This window comes from Diadema setosum, chromosome 13 (genome assembly GCF_964275005.1).
Source record: "Diadema setosum chromosome 13, eeDiaSeto1, whole genome shotgun sequence".
Lineage (NCBI taxonomy): Eukaryota > Metazoa > Echinodermata > Echinoidea > Diadematoida > Diadematidae > Diadema > Diadema setosum.
This window is the reverse complement of record NC_092697.1, coordinates 16,644,318-16,663,511: the sequence shown is the minus strand read 5'-3', so window position 1 is coordinate 16,663,511 and position 19,194 is coordinate 16,644,318. Positions and strand designations below refer to the sequence as shown.

General features: G+C 41.2%; 2 protein-coding genes and 1 long non-coding RNA gene across 3 annotated transcripts in view; 2 read left to right on the top strand and 1 right to left on the bottom strand.

The window, feature by feature from the left end:
- Positions 1–9,055, top strand: part of LOC140236790 (rho GTPase-activating protein 45-like) — a 126,554-nt gene extending 117,499 nt beyond the window's left edge. The window contains exons 19-26 of the mRNA XM_072316727.1: positions 595–926; positions 1,498–1,635; positions 2,982–3,166; positions 3,643–3,720; positions 4,404–4,488; positions 6,718–6,793; positions 7,216–7,455; positions 7,964–9,055. Coding sequence (XP_072172828.1) covers positions 595–926; positions 1,498–1,635; positions 2,982–3,166; positions 3,643–3,720; positions 4,404–4,488; positions 6,718–6,793; positions 7,216–7,455; positions 7,964–8,310 — 1,481 coding nt within the window. The 3' untranslated portion in view covers positions 8,311–9,055. The remainder of the gene's footprint in view (positions 1–594; positions 927–1,497; positions 1,636–2,981; positions 3,167–3,642; positions 3,721–4,403; positions 4,489–6,717; positions 6,794–7,215; positions 7,456–7,963) is intronic.
- A 1,158-nt stretch (positions 9,056–10,213) lies between these two features.
- LOC140236450 (tigger transposable element-derived protein 4-like) lies at positions 10,214–14,149 on the top strand. Its single transcript, XM_072316375.1, has 2 exons — positions 10,214–10,981; positions 13,164–14,149. Exons 1-2 carry the CDS (start codon positions 10,366–10,368, stop codon positions 14,147–14,149), a joined length of 1,602 nt encoding a protein of 533 aa, XP_072172476.1. The 5' UTR covers positions 10,214–10,365.
- On the bottom strand, positions 10,967–12,621 carry LOC140237303 (uncharacterized). Its single transcript, XR_011901828.1, has 3 exons — positions 12,579–12,621; positions 11,801–11,862; positions 10,967–11,470 (listed from the first exon to the last, which is right to left on the bottom strand). It is a non-coding gene; the product is annotated as an uncharacterized lncRNA (long non-coding RNA).
- Positions 14,150–19,194: the final 5,045 nt, after the last annotated feature.

The following is a 19,194-nucleotide window of genomic DNA, read 5'->3' as shown; positions in this document are numbered from 1 at the left end:
TTAGAAGGGGTCAGTCTTAAGATTTCCATGCAGTCTTTATCAGGTGGAACAGCAAAAGTAGAAAGTAAATATTATTTCAATGCTATAAAGTTCATGTATGCTGCCAAGTTGTATGCATATTGTACATTGTCATAGGCATGCTAGGCTGTTAAGATATTGACTTATGAAGTCATTCTTTGGTATGAAAAAAAAAGAGAGAGATATAGTTTACCAATGTTAACATCATCATGTTCGGGCAAATGGGGTTCTTGTGTATGAATAATGCTTGTTTCTTTCATAAAATGTTGAATGAAAGGAAAGCGACCATCTGGCTGTATTTGCAGTTGTGCATAAGATTTTAATTATTCTCTTGCCAGTCTTTTGCCTTCTGTAAACAAAATGTCACGGAAGTTTGGTCTAAGAATTGGAGTGTACAATTTACAATGTATATAGCAAATCAAATATGAAACACACAGGCCAAAGTTTTACATCTCCATTGAAGACCGGTTAAACCACATTCCATTCAGCGCGTCACAAACCTTTGGAGTAAATTTCTTCTTAAGGACTTATATGTCATGTTCTCCATACATATCGGTATCTCTCCCCACTCCTCAGGGTTCATTGAGCTGCCGAGTGCATTCCGCAACCTGCCCCTGTCCAAGGCCTCGCAGACCCACGTGATCCGCAAGCTGCGCACGCCCTCCAAGTGCCGCGAGTGCGACAGCTACGTGTACTTCAATGGGGCAGAGTGCGAGCGGTGTGGGCTGGCCTGCCACAAGAAGTGTCTGGAGTCCCTGGCCATCCAGTGCGGCGGCAAGCGCCTCATGGGCAAGATGAATGTCTTCGGCGTGAACCTCACCGAGCACCTGAGGGTGACGAACCGCGAGGTGCCCTTCATCCTCACCAAGTGCATCTCAGAAATCGACAAAAGGGCGCTCACGGTCAAGGTATGAGACACCCCATGTGGCCGCCTATCAATCATTTCCACCAAGAGAGTTGTTTGATACACTTGCTTCAAGCACTTGCTTCTCTCCAAAACATAAAGCACATGCTGTGGTGTTGAAGGATTTCAGGTTCAGGTGACAATGAGCAAACATTTAAACTATCATTAGACTTAGAAGTTGCAACTGGTTGACAAATTGCCCGACATCGACGTAAATAAACACTGATAATTTGGTGTTTTAGTAATAGCAAAAAAATTAGATGCATTGACAAAAAACTTGTTGCGGTCAGGCTTCATTCATGAATTCTCGTGAGTATATGACAAGGGTTGATGACCACGAAAACCCATTGAAGATTGCATGGTCGCACATCAAAAGATGATAGTTCTGAAAAACAATATTTCATGGTCAAAGCTGTGTTAACACCAGTAGGTACAATTACTGTTGCTTGGCCATCTTCTATATCAAGTGCTTCTTTTTATGTTTGTGTGAGGAGATGTATTGGCAGATCTCATCTCGCAAATACATCATGACTCTAATTTTGTGTGTTTCCATCATGTTGTATTCCACTTTGCAGGGTATCTACAGAGTAGCAGGGTTGAAGGTCAAAGTTGAAAAGCTGTGCCAAACCTTTGAGAATGGAGCCGACCTGGTCGACCTCTCGGAGACACCCCCACATCTCATCACCAGTACACTCAAACTCTACCTGAGACAGGTAAGGCCAACACACTGGGACGTGTCTGCCACGACACCCTCTTCCAGAGTGGTAGCTTTTGAGCTCACCTGAGCCAAAGGCTCAAGTGAGCTATTGCGATCACCCTTCGTCCGGCGTCCGTCGTGCGTCGTGCGTTGTGCGTCGTGCGTCGTCCGTCATGCGTAAACTTTTTACATTTTCATCTTCTTCTTAAAAACCCCAAGACCGATTTTCATTAAACTTGGCAGGTAGCATCCCTAGGGGGTTAGGAACTCAATTTGTTAAAATGGGCACCATACCCCACCCAGGGGGCCCCCAGGGGGGCCCAAACCCCCCAAAATTAAGAAATCTGTAAAAATCTTCTTCTCTAGAACCAGAAGTGATAGAGCTAAGTTAATACTATGAGTTAGTACATTGATGACTGTAGTTTCAAGTTTGTTCATGTCAGAATCAGGGGTGCCCCCCTTGGGACCCAGGGGAGGGGGGTGGGGAGGGGTCCTAATGGGGCCTAAATTGTACATTTTCATCTTCTTGTTGAGAACCCCATGACCAATTTTCACCAAACTTGGCAGGTAGCATCCCTAGGGGGTTAGGATCTCAATTTGTTAAAATGGGCACCATGCCCCACCCAGGGGCCCCCAGGGGGGCCCAAACCCCTCAAAATGAAGGAATCTTTAAAAATCTTCTCTAGAATCAGAAGTTATAGAGCTAAGATAATACTATGAGTGAGTACATTAATGACCGTAGTTTCAAGTTTGTTCATAGCAGATCCAGGGGTGCCCCTCTTGGGGGCAGGGGTGGGGGGTTGGGAAGGTCCAAATGGGGGCCTGAATTGTACATTTTCATCTTCTTCCTGAAAACCTCATGATGGATTTTCGTCAAACTTGGCAGTTAGCATCCCTAGGGGGTCAGGATCTCAATTTATCAAAATGGGCATCATGCGCCACCCAGAGGGCCCCAGGGGGCCCCAATCCCCCCAAATTAAGGAATCTTAAAAAAAATTTGGGCCCTTATTGTACATTTTCATCTTCTACTTGAGAATGCCTGGTCAAATTTTAGTAGAGCTGTGAATAATTTAGATTAGTGACTGCGTGAAAGGTGAACTTGCGATACTCAGGTGAGCGCTAGACCCGCGGGTCTCTTGTTTATACATGGATGAGCTCAATTAGCAAAACTTTGGAGCAGGAAAGCAGAGTTTGATTTGACTTGCAAATCAATCTCAATTCATGCTGACTTTCAGCAGTTGTGTGGATCATTGTTTATATGTTGTCCATAGTTTATTTTCCTAACCATGTTCTGCCAAAAGTCTGCTTTGCTCTTTCTAATCTGTTGCCTTAATAATCGTACCCCCTGAATTGATCACGCAGCTTCCGGAGCCGCTGTTAACATTTGACCTCTACCCAGACTTCATCGCCGCGGCCAAAGACTTCCCCCAGAAGGAGGGTGTGGAGTATGACGCAGCGAGGATAGTGGAGCGTTTCAAGCAGGTCACTGACCGGCTACCGTACTACCATGCTCAGACCACCAAGGCTCTCATGTATCACTTGAAACGGTGAGACGAATAGATGCTCCTGAAAAAATAAACAGAATGTACTCTTCAGGAAAAAAAAAGTTTGTCAAATGCCAATTATCAGTCACCATAGCAAAATTTCTGGCATTAGGTCAGTGGTGGACTTTCATTTCTGTGTAGCCATTAGAACTGATACTGCCTGTAAAAGACAAAGCGCATCATTTGAAGAGTGAATGCCCATTCCATGTTTGCGATGATTTTTCTTGTTAGTAAACTTTGAGTGCAATCAAACAAAGAGAAGGGTAGGATGACATCAGTAGGATTGAACATGAGGTGTCACATGTCACAGAGCATTAATACCAGTCATAATCACATATTCAAAGGAAATGAGAAGACAAAATAATGTCACTGTGTTGCAATGCTCACATTGGTTTGTACACAAAGACTTATGAAAAAGTGCAGTATGAAGAAATATATCATTCATATATGCTCTCTCTATGTGTCCATCTGTTTCACAGGGTGGCCGATGAACCATTAAATCATATGTCTGGTAGCAACGTGGGCATTGTGTTTGGACCAACGCTACTCAAGCTGAGGTGAGATGCAAGATATAATGATGTCGGACTGTGAGGCAATAAAAGCTCTTTTGAGATGCCATCTTTATCTCAACAAATTTGTCAAAAACAACTTCCAGACTTTTGTATTCAAGCAAATGTGTCTCTGCTTCATTTGATTATGTTTCAACAGAAACATCCAAGCGCTGTCTGTGCGGGCTGTCTCAAAATGCCCATATCCCATATGTTAATGTCACTGGCAACATTCAAATGGTAGTACTACAGCAGAGGAATAGATGTGTCAGAGATCTTAAGCCCATTCTCCTGGTTGTCTCTTTTGAAGCTGGTGAACAAAACAAAGCAAAAGAGAGATAGCAAAAATACATTTGTACCAAAGGAAGAATATGTTATTGAAATTACGGGAATGATTGTCAGCCTGAAGTCTATGATGTGCAGTCTGGGGCAATCACAAAAATGGATATGTTCTTTTGTCTCATGCAGCAAGTACAACAACCCACAGAACATAAACAAACAAATTACAAATTGAAGCAATAGTTGGAAGCAATTTTCTTGTGATGATACTTGACTGATTTGACCCCACCCCAATCAATCAGTGTTGCCCTAATGGTATGTATCCTGGCAACCAAAAAAGTGTACAACTGTATAAACCAACGCTAATGACCCTTGCGTCCTCATTCCTCCCGTTTCCTGTCATCATTACACAGAGATGCCAACGCCTCATCCCTGGATGCTCTCATTGACATGAACCACCACACGAGGGCGATAGAGCTCATGGCATTACATCCTGAGGTACGCTTCTTTTTTCTTCACAGGAAAATGCATTTCATGCAACTTTTTTTAGGACATTCAAAGGAGGCACTGTTCATTCAAGTTAAATGTCCTTTCAGTGTGTTGGATGTTGATGACACGTGGTTATGAATTTTGTTTGGAAATTTCAGTATGTATGCCATATATTTAGCTAGTCCATTTTTAGCTCACCTGAGCCAAAGGCTCAAGTGAGCTATTGCGATCGCCCTTCGTCCAGCGTCCGTCGTGTGTCGTGCGTCGTGCGTCGTCCGTCATGCGTAAACTTTTTACATTTTCATCTTCTTCTTGAAAACCCCAGGACCGATTTTCATCAAACTTGGCAGGTAGCATCCCTAGGGGGTTAGGAACTCAATTTGTTAAAATGGGCACCATGCCCCACCCAGGGGGCCCCCAGGGGGGCCCAAACCCCCCAAAATTAAGGAATCTGTAAAAATCTTCTTCTCTAGAACCAATAGTGATAGAGCTAAGTTGATACTATGAGTTAGTACATTGATGACTGTAGTTTCAAGTTTGTTCATGGCAGAATCAGGGGTGCCCCCCTTGGGACCCAGGGGAGGGGGTGGCGAGGGGTCCTAATGGGGCCTAAATTATACATTTTCATCTTCTTCTTGAGAACCCCATGACCAATTTTCACCAAACTTGGCAGGTAGCATCCCTAGGGGGTTAGGATCTCAATTTGTTAAAATGGGCACCATGCCCCACCCAGGGGCCCCAGGGGGGGGGGGGGGGCAAACCCCCCAAAATGAAGGAATCTTTAAAAATCTTCTCTAGAATCAGAAGTTATAGAGCTAAGATAATACTATGAGTGAGTACATTAATGACTGTAGTTTCAAGTTTGTTCATAGCAAATCCAGGGGTGCCCCTCTTGGGGGCAGGGGGGGGGGGGGGGTTAGGAAGGTCCAAATGGGGGCCTGAATTGTACATTTTCATCTTCTTCCTGAAAACCTCATGATGGATTTTCGTCAAACTTGGCAGGTAGCATCCCTAGGGGGTCAGGATCTCAATTTATCAAAATGGGCACCATGCCCCACCCAGAGGGCCTCAGGGGGCCCCCAATCCCCCCAAATTAAGGAATCTTAAAAAATTTGGGCCCTTATTGTACATTTTCATCTTCTACTTGAGAATGCCTGGTCAAATTTTAGTAGAGCTGTGAATAATTTAGAGTAGTGACTGCGTGAAAGGTAAACTTGCGATACTCAGGTGAGCGCTAGACCCGCGGGTCTCTTGTTTTTTAATGAATCGGGACTTCTCAACAACTTTGCAAGTGGTTAAATTCACATTTGTAGAGTACCATACTGAACAGAGAAGTGTATGCATGCATTCCATGTTCATGCTGAGATTAGAGTTAACATTTTGTGTGCTTTTAAATTTGCGAATAGCGCCTGGCTGGCAAATGGCACCTGACTCGCAAAATTCACGAAAGTAAAAACCTTATGAAATATGCGGCATATACAATATAGAGAGGATGAGACAGAGCACTACTCTGCTATCGATGGGGTTGGCGAGATATGATTTGTCATAGTTCTAAATTAGTATCTAAAAATATTATACAAATAGTGAATGGTCACGAGTGCGATGGTACAAGATTTCGCATGAGGTGAAAGATAGAGGCGCTCTATTCAACGAGGCGAAGCCGAGTTGAATAGTGCGCCTCATCTTTCACCGAGTGCGAAATCTGGTTCCATTGAACGAGTAAAGACCATACACTGTTTGTTTTATACAACACCTCGAATGCGAACAGATTTGGTACTCACAGGATCTTGAATTTAGCACAGAAATGGCAACCATTTTCCGTAAAAGATGAATGAGTAGCCTCACAGTTGCAAGTCACCGTGTACGTGCGTATGCGAAACGAAGTTATTTACAAAAATGAGTGACAAAAGTATGCGCTTGTAAGTACGCTTGTAATTGTTGAGTGCGCGCGGCACCCGTTTGTTTATTGTGACATCAGAGCGCGTGCAGTGGAACATTTTGCTCAAACAAAATTGCACTGCTGAGACAGCCAGAGCGTGCAATGGAACTTTTCACTAATTTTCACGTGATGGGCAATCGACCAATCGGATAGCTACATTCTAAATAGGTGTTGTATAAATTCTTTTAGTTGTCTATTACATGCAAGAAAGAAAATGTGAAGAAGTGGAATTTGCATCATTCTCAATGTGCTGTGTTCAAATGTCTCCTCATTGTTTGTCATAATCTGTCTCGTTGCAGATCTTTGGTCCACAAGAGACTCCGGTAGAGGACTTCCACACAGACGATGCTCCCTCGTCAACCGATATTCACAGAGGTCAGTTTTGAATTGTATGACTATTAGAGTCATACTACTTTTTTGTCCATTGATGGTACTCTTGTGACACAATCATGTATCATCATATGTAAGCTATCATTACAATGTATTACAAAGAACCACAGTGTACTCTCCTTCAGTGCTTTTAATAAACAGATGAGGATTCTTACCCAATCAAGTGGGTAAGGTGGTGTTATAGTCATAGGAAGCTTTTTAGTCAAATCCTACCACTTTAATAACACTATACAGTGGAGTGTCCCCAGTAGATAGTACCCTTCTATGTAGAGGCAACTATATTTTTATTCACACCTGTAGCTGTGGGTAGTGTTTGGATATTTTGGATGGAGGTGTGTATGTTTCTGTGTTTGTGTGTATCATTATGGTGATTTTCTGTTCTCTATTACTTCTTCTTAATTCAAAAGGCCAAGCTCTGAACAAAAGTGCCAACAACTCCACTCACCTGACCCCAGCCAGCCCAACGCCACATTCCAGCCGCAGCAACGCCAAGCCGCCGACCCCGCAGACGACATCGCCACTGCCCGCCGCTGTGGGTTTCTCATTACCAGGCAGCAGCGAGGGTCCCGAGACTCAACCCAACGAGCGGCGGCGACGGAACCGGCAGAACGCACGGCTCAAGAACGGCCATAGCAGTGACGAAGATGGTAAGAGTATCAAGTTTAGCCTACACCTCCATGAAATTATAAATGTACAGTGTACGTACACACATGCATCTGTATTTGCAGAAGTGAATTATTTCTATAAAAGTACACCATTGTTTCAGAGACGGACAAGCCTGTACTTCCACAGATTACACCAAACCTGGGTTTAGCTTTGTGTCAAACCTTTACAAAAGGGAGTGATGAAAAAGGAACAACAACAAAGGCCATAGCAAACATGCAAAACATATAACACGGCAAATATGATTGATATTCACACCTCATTGTCCTATCTGAGGTGAAGACACTCTGTGAATGCAAGAGTTGGTGACAATATATAACAATTTGAAATTTTCATCAGGTATGAGGAATTATGGTATGTTGAAATCTTTAGATATGGTACATAATGTGCTGGTGTTCATCAGGTAAAATGACACATTTAACACTTCTCTTTTTTTTCCAGATCTTAAAGCTCACAACTTCACTTGGATATTTCTTTCTTTTGTATTTCCAGGCAATGGGTCAGGAAGTGAGGGGGAAGGGACCAATCATCCCCATCGGATCAAGAGCCCCACCTCATCATCCTCCAAGCCCACTCTCCTCCAGGTTGCCAGCGGCAACACCCCCCAGGAGACGGCAGACTCGACAGGGGGTTACGTCCCCAGCGCGTACACCAAGCAGAGCCCCCAGCGGACGGGTGGTGCCAGCCCCAGTACCAACCCACCAGCCACCAGGGGTGGGGGCGGGGGAGATGCCGGATCCGAGCGTCCCAGAACTGAGCTCTTCCAAGATGCCAGTGGCTCATCATCGCGACAGGTGTCACAGCCAAGGAGGAGAAGCAGAGAACCACACTTTGTATGAGGGTCATACGTGCACACCACCACATAGATGTAGAGGTGTGGGACTGTTCATATGAGAGCTATCTACTACATGCCACATACAATGTACACAAAATATGTTCAGTTTTATGTTCCTCTTCCAGCACAAAGCAAATTCGTATATGAATTTAGTGACCCATTGTCAACTTTTATAAGCATTCTTTTTTGTTGTTAATATCTGAGCTTTGACTGCAATTTCAAGTTCCATCTTTAAAACTTAACTAAGCTTCTTGATATGCTAATGTTTGGTGCATACAATTACCTTGTATATTCCATGAGCTACTTCTGATTACTTTACTCAGTCAACTTTAAGTCAATCTGTTCCTTTATCATGTTTTGTTTTGTTTCCTTTATTTGATGTATCTTGTGGTTTTTCTATTTATTTATCCGTCTGTTTTTTATTACCTGTGTTTCTTTTTCCCTGCTGTCAACCCCTAAATAAACTAGCATTTTTGTAATCCACAAGATATTTTCTTTGTGCAGTAAACTGTGAAATCACACACACACAAAAAAAAAAAACTTTGAAAAAAAACAGACATATTAAAGTGTGAAATGTTTCTTGAATTCATGTGAGGACCCATATACTTTAGCAGTGCTCTGATATCAATGCCACATTTGTATGTATTCCCACTATGCCCAGAAAATTTAACTGTCGGGAAAGTTCTACCATTAGTTTGATATTTTAATGAATGATAGAAAAAGTAACAGGTCTCATTGACATTACCCTGTGGTAATGATTTGCATAGTAAAAAGAAGCAGCATACAATATGATTTGATCGTGTCACCTACTAGCATGTGGCGTGTAAATGGTATTAAAGCCTTACAATCGTGGCGAGTGGTTTGTGCAGCACGGAGACGAACGCAACACGCTGCCTCCCCCCATTCTGTATCAAATGTTGTGACACCGAATGAGAATAGCGCTGGCTCAATGGGTCAGCGAACACACGCTGGGGTCTAAATCACTAGCTTCCGATAAGTGCCGAATGGACGCACACTCACAGTGCGCATGCGCATGAAGAGAGGCCAAAAGAGCCATGCGTCTTCTGGCCTCTCTCCTCCAATCACCACAGCTTGCGGTCACAAAGTTTGTGTATGATGCGTACACACACACACACACACACATGTCTCAGTGGCAGCACTGTCCCACACGTTTATGGATAACACTGCAGTGTGGCATTGCGCAATTGCATGCACAAACTTTGGTCGTTCGGAAGAGTTACACAATAACGTACAGTCAAACTCGGATACCTCGACGTCGGATAAGCCGAATATCGCTTTACCTTGGAGGCAAAATGGAAGTCCCGATTGCTCCTATGGAGTTTCCGTGTGTTAAAATTTGCGTAGCTCGAAAAAAAACTAACTCGAAATTCGGTTACCTCGAAGGGAAATCTCATGTCCCGATCTTTATCAACTTATTGTTTTTCCCAGCATGTTGCTCGAAGTGAAATTCGAACATCACGCACGCAACATTTTCCCCCGATTAAGCACGCGTGGACAGCGGAGACATGTCACAAATCTTTTTACACTCGATTGTAAATATTCCGAGACAGATCATGCCCTCAAAACAATACATGGCTGGCAAAAAAAACCCCGCCAAGTCCCCCACACCTACCTACACACATACACGGTATGCACATAGCACCCATGCCAATGGAGTGCTTACGGTAGCACTACGCTCTGCCCCAGCATCTCCTTTTCTTTAATCACTGTGTTCTGATTTTGCGGTCGTGATGGTCATACCATACCGCACGCGTAGATTTCTTAACCGCCGTGGCGCACCTGCTTAGGTGTTGACAGTTAAATCTTTGGCATTAATCACGGTCCACTGTCCGAACATAAATTTCCTGCGAAGTGCTTCTCTAACTTTTTCCTTTCATGAAGTTAGACAGACTGCCGGAGCGAATAGCGAGAATATGAATTGCGTAACTTCAATTTCCAAAATGTGAAAGAAACTGGGTACAAATTCTCTTGGCAACAGACTTTTCTGCCATTTTCCTTTTGTTGGTCGAAGAGAGCAGCACGTTTATCACTTTCGAGCATGGCAACGAAGCGAAAATTGAACGCAAAATCGTATCAGGAAAAATACTCAATCCTCACATTCATGGATGAAAATCCAACATGGAAGAAAAAAGATGTTGCGGCAAAGTTTAATGTGAAGACCAACACACTGTCGGACATGATAAAAAACCGCCACAAAATTGTGCAAGCAGTTGAAAATCCTAGTGATGCTCGGAAGGGCGTCAAGAGAATGAGGCAGACGACATTCGACAATGTGGACGCGGCTTTGATCACGTGGTTTCGGCAAAGGGAATCTCTACCCGATCTCCGGCTTGATGGGGAGATGCTGCTTGAAAAAGCCAAATACTTTGCCAAAGAATTTGGTCATGAGACAGCTCCCTCACAGGGCTGGATAGATCGTTTCAAAAAACGACACGGAATAGGCCACATCAAAAAGGCTGGAGAAGCTGCTGGGGTGGATGAAGAGCTTGTCCAAGGCTGGAAAGATGGAAAGCTGATAGATATTCTGAGGCGTTATGACCCGAAGGATATCTACAATGCCGATGAAACTGGTTTATTTTGGCAAATGTTACCGGAGAAGTCCCTCGGTTTTCAGGGCACTACCTACTGTCGTAGTCCGGCTTTCACGTGGGACGGTAAAACCACTACACTTTCACTCTAATGTAGGATATAACTGAAATAGCTGAATTTATTTACAATTTGATAACAAACTCTGGATCAAAACTTGTAATACAAAGACCTAAGACTGTATTGACGACTGTCAAACATATGAACTGGTAAACGCTGTGGTAAAGTCTGTTTCGAAGACTGCAATGGACCGCTTGAACACTATGGTGAACACGTTGACCTCTAAAAGAGACCACGTCCACTAAAGGAGATGATCCTCTAAAAGAGATGTTCCTTTACACAAGAGACGACCTGAAGACGATGTTCATTTAAAGACTACGTCCTTTAAAAGTTGACATCCAAAGTTCTCGTCCACTAAAAGACGAATATAAGACAACGATCGCTAGAAGAGACCACGTCCACTAAAGGAGATGATCATCTAAAAGAGACCGTGTTCACTCGTAAAAGAGATGACCTCTAAACAAGAGAAGAGACCTTGTCCTTACAATAGACGACCCCTGTGAGATTTAAAGAAATCAGAAACAGGGCAAAGAAACAGCATGACAATATGCTAATAGTATTGATTTCTTTGTACATACAATTTCAGTGAAACAATATGAAACTTATCTTTTTTTCTCAATTAGATATTCAATGCATCAACAATCAACATTGCTTCCTTTGAATTGTTAATTTCTGAATGTGATCAATACTGTACAATATTTCACAATAACAAGCTTTGATATTCTGCATTCTGTCATCTTCATTCCGCAAAACACAATAGCATAAATTGTATTCTGTCAAGAAAGTAATTTCTGTATACATATGAACATCGAGCCATCCTGACTCACCCAACTGTCTCCTCATCGCTCTGGTTTTCCAACCAGCTGAGTGAGTAACCCAAGTCCTTTATCTACAAAAAGATAACAATTTACATATAAGCCTATAGACCATGTAAAATCTATGCATTGTTACAAAACACATATTTCTTGTGTTTACATTTTTTTTACCTTTAATTCCTCATCTATACAGAAAGTAATTATTGAGAAATTATTCACATATCACACATTCTTTGACAAGCGTATATCTAGCAATGTGCAAGTTGTATGACCATTATGCATAATGTGTATACATCCTAACATACTCAGTAACAACAATGCACTATGATACTATAAACATTGCAATAGGTCTTTCCCCCTTTTTGTCAACATAAACATTGCCACAAATTCTTTCCCACACTGTCATTGCACTGTTCATTCATAACTTCACATACTATCTGTGATTATGAATATAGTGTATAGTGTATTGCAAACTTCATACACACATGCTGCAAGAATGCCTAGATCTAAAAATGATACATTTCAAATTGATACATTTATGCCAATGCACTCTGACTGCTGTGCAGTGAACCAACATTCCTGTGTGTGCGTGTGTATACATACTAGGCACATTTTACGCTTACACACACAACAGAGCTGAACCTACTGTAAACAACAAAAACAAATTGCTACATGCCTAGGTACCTTTCTCTGGGTATGTGTCTACTACACACAGGATGTGTTTGTGCTTATTTCTTATACAAGTCACACATGTAGTGGAAGTAATAAAAGAAATATTTACAAAACTTACTCAGCTCTCCTGAGCTCCTGGGAGGTTCCACCTCTCAGTACTTGGCTACTACTGAAGCTCTCCCAGTGTTCCATATTACTCCACAGAGTGAACAGTTCATCTTGTACAATTTAAAACTTCTTTGCATTGTACTCTAAAACTCCACTGTTTCATATAAACTCTGTAATATAAATCAACTATTATATACAGATGAATCATTGTTTACAAAACAATAATTATACAAACCTATGAACATACAACAAAAGAACTTAGTTTTTGTGATGTATGAACATTTATGTGCACACTTGAATGACTACCCTGGGAGTCATGCATATTCATGAGGATGATGAATATTCATGCATTTCATATTATCACACAAATTCAGTAATCAACTGATATTGGTGTAGAAATGAAGAGCACACTATGCTTCCACTAACATGAATACAACTCACAATTATATCTTCCCCAGGATATAACCATCATTTCTCCTTAATGAGAGATAAAACAAATTTGTCATTCTGTTACTTGTGCTCCTGGATGGCAAAATCAATCAACCATTCATTAAACTATCTTGGTAAGATTTATGAAAATCATTCACATTACCACACTACCATGGAGGTAAACAGCAGAAAACACGTGTCACTGTTCTAGTGTGCGCTAACATGGATGGCAGCGACAAACTCCCCCTCTTTGTCATCGGGAAGAGCAAGCGACCACGCGCATTTAAGAACGTGAAGAAACTGCCAGTTGCCTACGAATCCAACAAAAAGGCCTGGATGACAGGGGCATTGTTTGAGGCATGGCTGAGGAAACTTGACGGCAAGATGGAAGGGAGAAAAATTGCAATGGTTATCGATAACTGCCCGGCCCATCCTCACATTAAGCTGGACAACATTGAACTTGTGTTTCTGCCGCCAAATACTACCAGCTTGACCCAGCCAATGGATGGTGGTGTCATCAGAAATTTGAAACAACACTATCGGCACATCCTTGCATTCCGACGACTTGCAGCGGCAGATGAGGGAATTCCCTTCAAATGGGACCTTCTTGACGCTATCATCGCTTTGAAGACGGCATGGAACAAGGTATCCCAACAGACAATAGCCAATGTATACAGGCATGTTGGATTCGTTCTTCCGTGTGAGCAAGTAGAGGAAGATGGAGATCGCCGTGAAGAGGGAGGTGTTGAAGACGCACAAGAATTTCGCGGCATCTGGGAGAGATTGGGCGACCTCTTCCCGCTACCGGCCATGGAGAAATACATAGACGTGGATGCAACAGACACGGGCGTCGAGCTATTAACGGATGACCAGATTGTTGAAATCACCGGAGTCAAAGAAGACGGCGAGAGCGATGACGAGAACGGTAATGGTGAAACCAGTAGCCAACAGGGGGAGGATTGTGTGCGCAAACCACCTTCGATCAGTGAAGTGTGTCAAGCTCTGAATGTGATCAGGCAGTTTGACATCTTTGAGCAAACACCGGCTGAGCTGCAATTGCTCGTGGAGAACTATGAGTTGTATCTCATGAGTAATTATAAATGTCAGAAAAAGCAAGCCAACATCACTGACTATTTCGCTGTTAAGGAGTGATGAGACAAATGTGATTCGTACATGTTGTAAAGCCACAAAACATGTTTCTAACGAACTTCTGTTAATGTTTCTACCTATTACTAAAGTTATCTAGGCACTGATCATGCAAAACCTTCTCCGTTCTTAAAATCAAGCAACTTTTTTTTAATGACTTCCCCTCCATTACTTTACGCTTTTCTGTCTACTGACTTATCCATTAGATACAACGGGAAAATGTAAATCTGTAATGTAATGTAATGTAATCACCGACTCTTTCGCTGTTACGGGATTATGAGTGATGAGACAAATATGATTCGTACATGTCTAATTTAAAGCCACAAAACATGTTTCCAACGAACTTCTAAAGGTGTCATACCTATACTGTATTATTGAAGTTATGCAAAACCTTCTCCGTTCTTAAAATCAAACAACTTTTTATGACTTCCCCTCCATTACTTTACGCTTTTCAGTGTACTGACATATCCATTATATACGACGGGAAAAATATAAACCTGTAATGTTGGATTTTAACGTTTGCTTTCATTGTACCATTTGCTGCCTCATATACTTAAAGTAAGGCTTGGCTTTGCATGTAATATGATGATTTTAAGTGGTGACCTCATGAAACAACAGAACTACACTGTATTAGAAATGTAAGTACACATAAACCCAAAGTTGTTTGAACGTAAAACTCGATCTTGGGTTTCATTGATTTCAGATCTGGCCTTTGGAGTGATCAATGATTGTTTCTGAAAATACTGTACATTTACTGTATGAAACAAAATATTTCAACCTCACCCTATGAACTCGCGAAGGCCAATTTTCGCTTAATTTTGTCATCGGTTCACCTGCTCGGTCTATGAATAGGCAGAGCACTAATTCTAATTAATGACGACCACTAAACTATTAACAGACTTTATGAGGTCAGACGTCTACACTAAAGTTCTGTAAACAATTACTTTACCCTGTTATGTCTCGTATCTTATTTGAGTTTTCGGTAATGTATTTTTCTTCCCCCTTTCAAGCACTATCGTATGAGATTGCTTCTCTCTTTTTTTTTTTTTTTATGCGAGCAATCACTCTTTGTTAAAGTTTATGATTACAGTGGCAATGTACTCAGAAGTCGTAGACCGAATCTGATCTTGCGATATTAATCACTATTGGTCTTTGGCAACCAAGTAGCCCAACCTTCGTGTGTTGCGCTTATTGCTGATTGCGACTGTACATGTTGTATTAGTACATCTGGTTTTGTTTGAATTAGCGTTGTACTGTCTGCCTTGAGTCACCCTCTAAGCGACCGTTATTCTCCCAATCACGCATACACACATACACATACACTGAATGATGTTCGCCACGTGCAAGGTGCGTTACCGTTCTCTACACTTGCTTATTGCGCCAGTTTCTCATCCATATAACAACGTGTTCATCTCGTCAATACAGCACACACGATTTGTAGCTAGTAGACACGCAATAGACCGCTGCGCTGCGTAGCAGTGCTCCCTGTAGCTCCACGTGCACATTTTCACTGGACGTAAATGTCAACGATTGTCACTGTTTTGGTGAGCTTCGTGTTACACTTTTAAGCCATCAAGCATGTGTTAACTTTGTGCATAATATTAAAAGTTTACAAAGCTAAGAATGTGATTCATGTGATTCTTGTGTATCTGTCTGCTTGGTAAATCTAGTTTTCGACAGGTTCCTCCACGGTATTCTGTAGACACACCACATCCACACGCAGATACAAATACTGTACATGTACATTCAGCACGCATTTCTCGCCCTCGATTACGTACCGGTACATTGTATTTTCTTGTTGTTTTTATGGTGATTGGTGAGTCAATTGTCCAGCAGAAAATGGTGTTGATTAGAAGAACATCGATTTCCATTCCATTTATACATTTTCAAGTCGACTCAATTCCAATTGACAAGCATGCAAACAGTCGGTAGGCACCATAACAGATACCGTGTTAACATCGATAAACATTGGATAAGTCGAAGAAAATTCGACGTACGCGTACCTCGAAATTCGCGTACCTCGAACCATTTTCTTCAGTCCCGACTACTTCGAGGTATCCGAGTTTGACTGTACCATTAGGGGTGACGATCGTCCGACTTTAAACAAATAGCAGTGCAATCGAGGGAATTTGATTATGTCTGTCCCCATGAGAATCTGCGGCTTCCCAGTGAGTAACCTTGTAAGTTCTTCCAGGTGTGAACGCAGTGAGTGCCCTTGAGCTAGTGAAAGTTCCTGTGTCATGTTATTTCACTGAACTTACTTGTGTGTTGTTGGTCTTTTTTTTTTTTCTCAGCTAAATGTGCCATACATTACTGCACGCTCACATTATATGAACACACTGTACCACCATCAATGGCCCACATTTTCTTGTTCTTCCATTGACAGTGTTTATTTGTTCTTTTTTTATCACTCTGAGAATATGCCAAATTGTGCTTATTTATAACCGAAGGTGGAAGAAAAGAATCACATCTTTGTCATATTGATAAAGAATGTATGTGAAAAAAATGAAACGATGACTGATCAACTCGAACATGTATAGCAATGGCTGGCTCATTGACAATTGAAAGTTTAGGAAGATGAGATACATGAATGTATCATATATTTTTCCAGAGTTGTGGGACATTTCGGAGAAAAGATGTGATTTTACCGTGGAATTTCACTTCAGGAAGAGCAATAATTCAACTTATACTCCAAAGCAGCCCTCAATTTCACTAGCCAATACAGAAGTACTAATATTATTCATCCAGTTCAGAGAGACTTCCTCTGTGGAAAAACTGTGAATACAAGACTAAAACTTATGACAAGGCCATGTTTGGTTCAAATTAGAAAACAAGCCATTCATTCTATTTCTGTCACAAATTATCTTTAAAAACAGAATTCACACATTTTTTTTTCACATTGTTTGCACAAAATATCAGCTTTCACACATATTGATTTTTGTCTCAATTTCTTTATAGATGCTTATTATTTTCATGATTTTTTTTTTCAGCTTGTGTTATGATTTTGAGACAGATACATTCATTTCTTTGAAGGAAAGACTGTCTTGCAAGGGTCCTCAGTACCAGAAGTTCCAAGACCTGAAAGTATTTTAGGTCTGTTATCAATTGGTACATCATCAAACTTGCCATTCTGCCGAAAAATCTCACTCTACACTTTAGCTAGATTTGTCATACACAGTGCCAACTTTTCTGTCATTCAGTTAAATGTGGACCAGACATATGCATCGACATTGAGGTTTCAAGCTGATTTTTTTCTCCTAATGTCACGATAGTTTCACAGACGTATGTTAACCCGTTGAAGATGAGTTCTGAGTGTACTTGGGTGTTGTCGCAGAATTAGCCCGTCCTCAACAGGTCTATAGGCCAGGCCAAACTGTGCTGGAGGCATATGCACTTGTCTTCCGAGATGATATGTTATATCATTGTGTGGTTTGACTCCCAAACTAATAGTGAAATGTGAAATTTTTCTCATGTTTTGTCAAATACCTGTTGCAGGTAATCAGGTGTACATTTCTATGTTTCAATGACTTGTAGATCATTTGACCTTTTCACTCTGTTGTGTGTTGTTGTTGTTTTATTGTTACTCCAACAACTCTGCATACAAGATGTATAATATGTGGTGCTGGTTTTAGCCATAGGATTATTTAAAAAGTACAGTAAATACCGTTTGTTCTGTGTATATTTTGACACGTTTACCAATCTCTCCAACCGAGTCTTGAAAAACTAGACAGTGACGCCCAAATTTTCCTGCAATGTAGAAGAAACTTTTTAATGCAAATTGAATTACCCTTGTACAGTGAGTGGTATTCTTACTCATAGAAAAGAGGAATTGGGCTGTCTAATGGCTGACACAGTAAATGAACAGGTCTAAATTTGCAATATAACAAATATTTCAGCAAAGTTCTTAGCCCATGATTAATCCCAACAGTCCCCAAACTCTATTACGTACATTCATGCTTCCACAGGAGAAGAGAACTGTATTTTGTAAATGTGAGATTTTTAGCGCGAGATGTATTTTTAGGAAACACAAAGTGCAATGTATTAGTAATGTATATGTGATCGCAGGTATTTATACAGTATTTGCTAGTGTGTTTGTTGGTTTGTTTTTACACAATTTGCATTATTGTAAATGTTTTGGGAAAACTATGGGACTAAAGAGCAACATTATGGAGATGATACCTATGTCATTGTAAGAGTGTCATCAATAGAGTATATTGCCCGAGTATGTGTTATTAAGCCAAATTTTATTTATGTTTATGTTCACTAATTGTTTTATAGACAATACACATCGTGTGTGTATGTGACAGAGCAGACAAGTCTGATGCATTCTATTCCTATTGTTGCAGTGTATACAATAATGTAGGTTATCGATTTTGTGTAAAACCAAAACAAAAACCTCCCATTCTTTTGCTTGTAACGATGGGATACCAAAGTTCAGTTCAAACATCAGTCAATACATGTACAATGTTGCTTCTAGCCTAAACGTTCCTTGGTGTACCACTCTGTATTTCCTCTTTCTTTTATAGTGGTCTTTGATAGTTCATCCTAGTCAGGCCAAGCCGATATTCTTACAAAAACAACATCTACAACAACAAAAAAACGAAATCATAAACCTGTGTTCCATAAACCTGTGTTTGACCTGGCGCATGCCACAGTTTTGCTTATTCCTATGTCATTATACTCTCTACTCGGAAATATGAATTAGGAGCAATAATAGTAATGATAGAATCTGCCTTTTATACCTTCTTTCCATAGCTGAACTCTGCTATCTCAAGGTCGTCAGACGTGTATGCCAAGTTGTGCTAATTGCAACAAAATCTTGTTGAAAAATAGTGTTTTTCCTGCATTTCTGCATTCCTTAAAAATGGGTTCATGGTACTGCAAGAACTTGTCTTGTGCTATCGAGCTTCAGGCAACATTTGAGGCTTGATGACATTGTACAAGCAGGAATAGACACTATCGTAGCTCAGTGTAAACAGGAAGACTTCAGGATGAGATTTATGTACACTCAGCTCGAGAAGAAATGGAGAGGAACACACTCTTATTTCGAA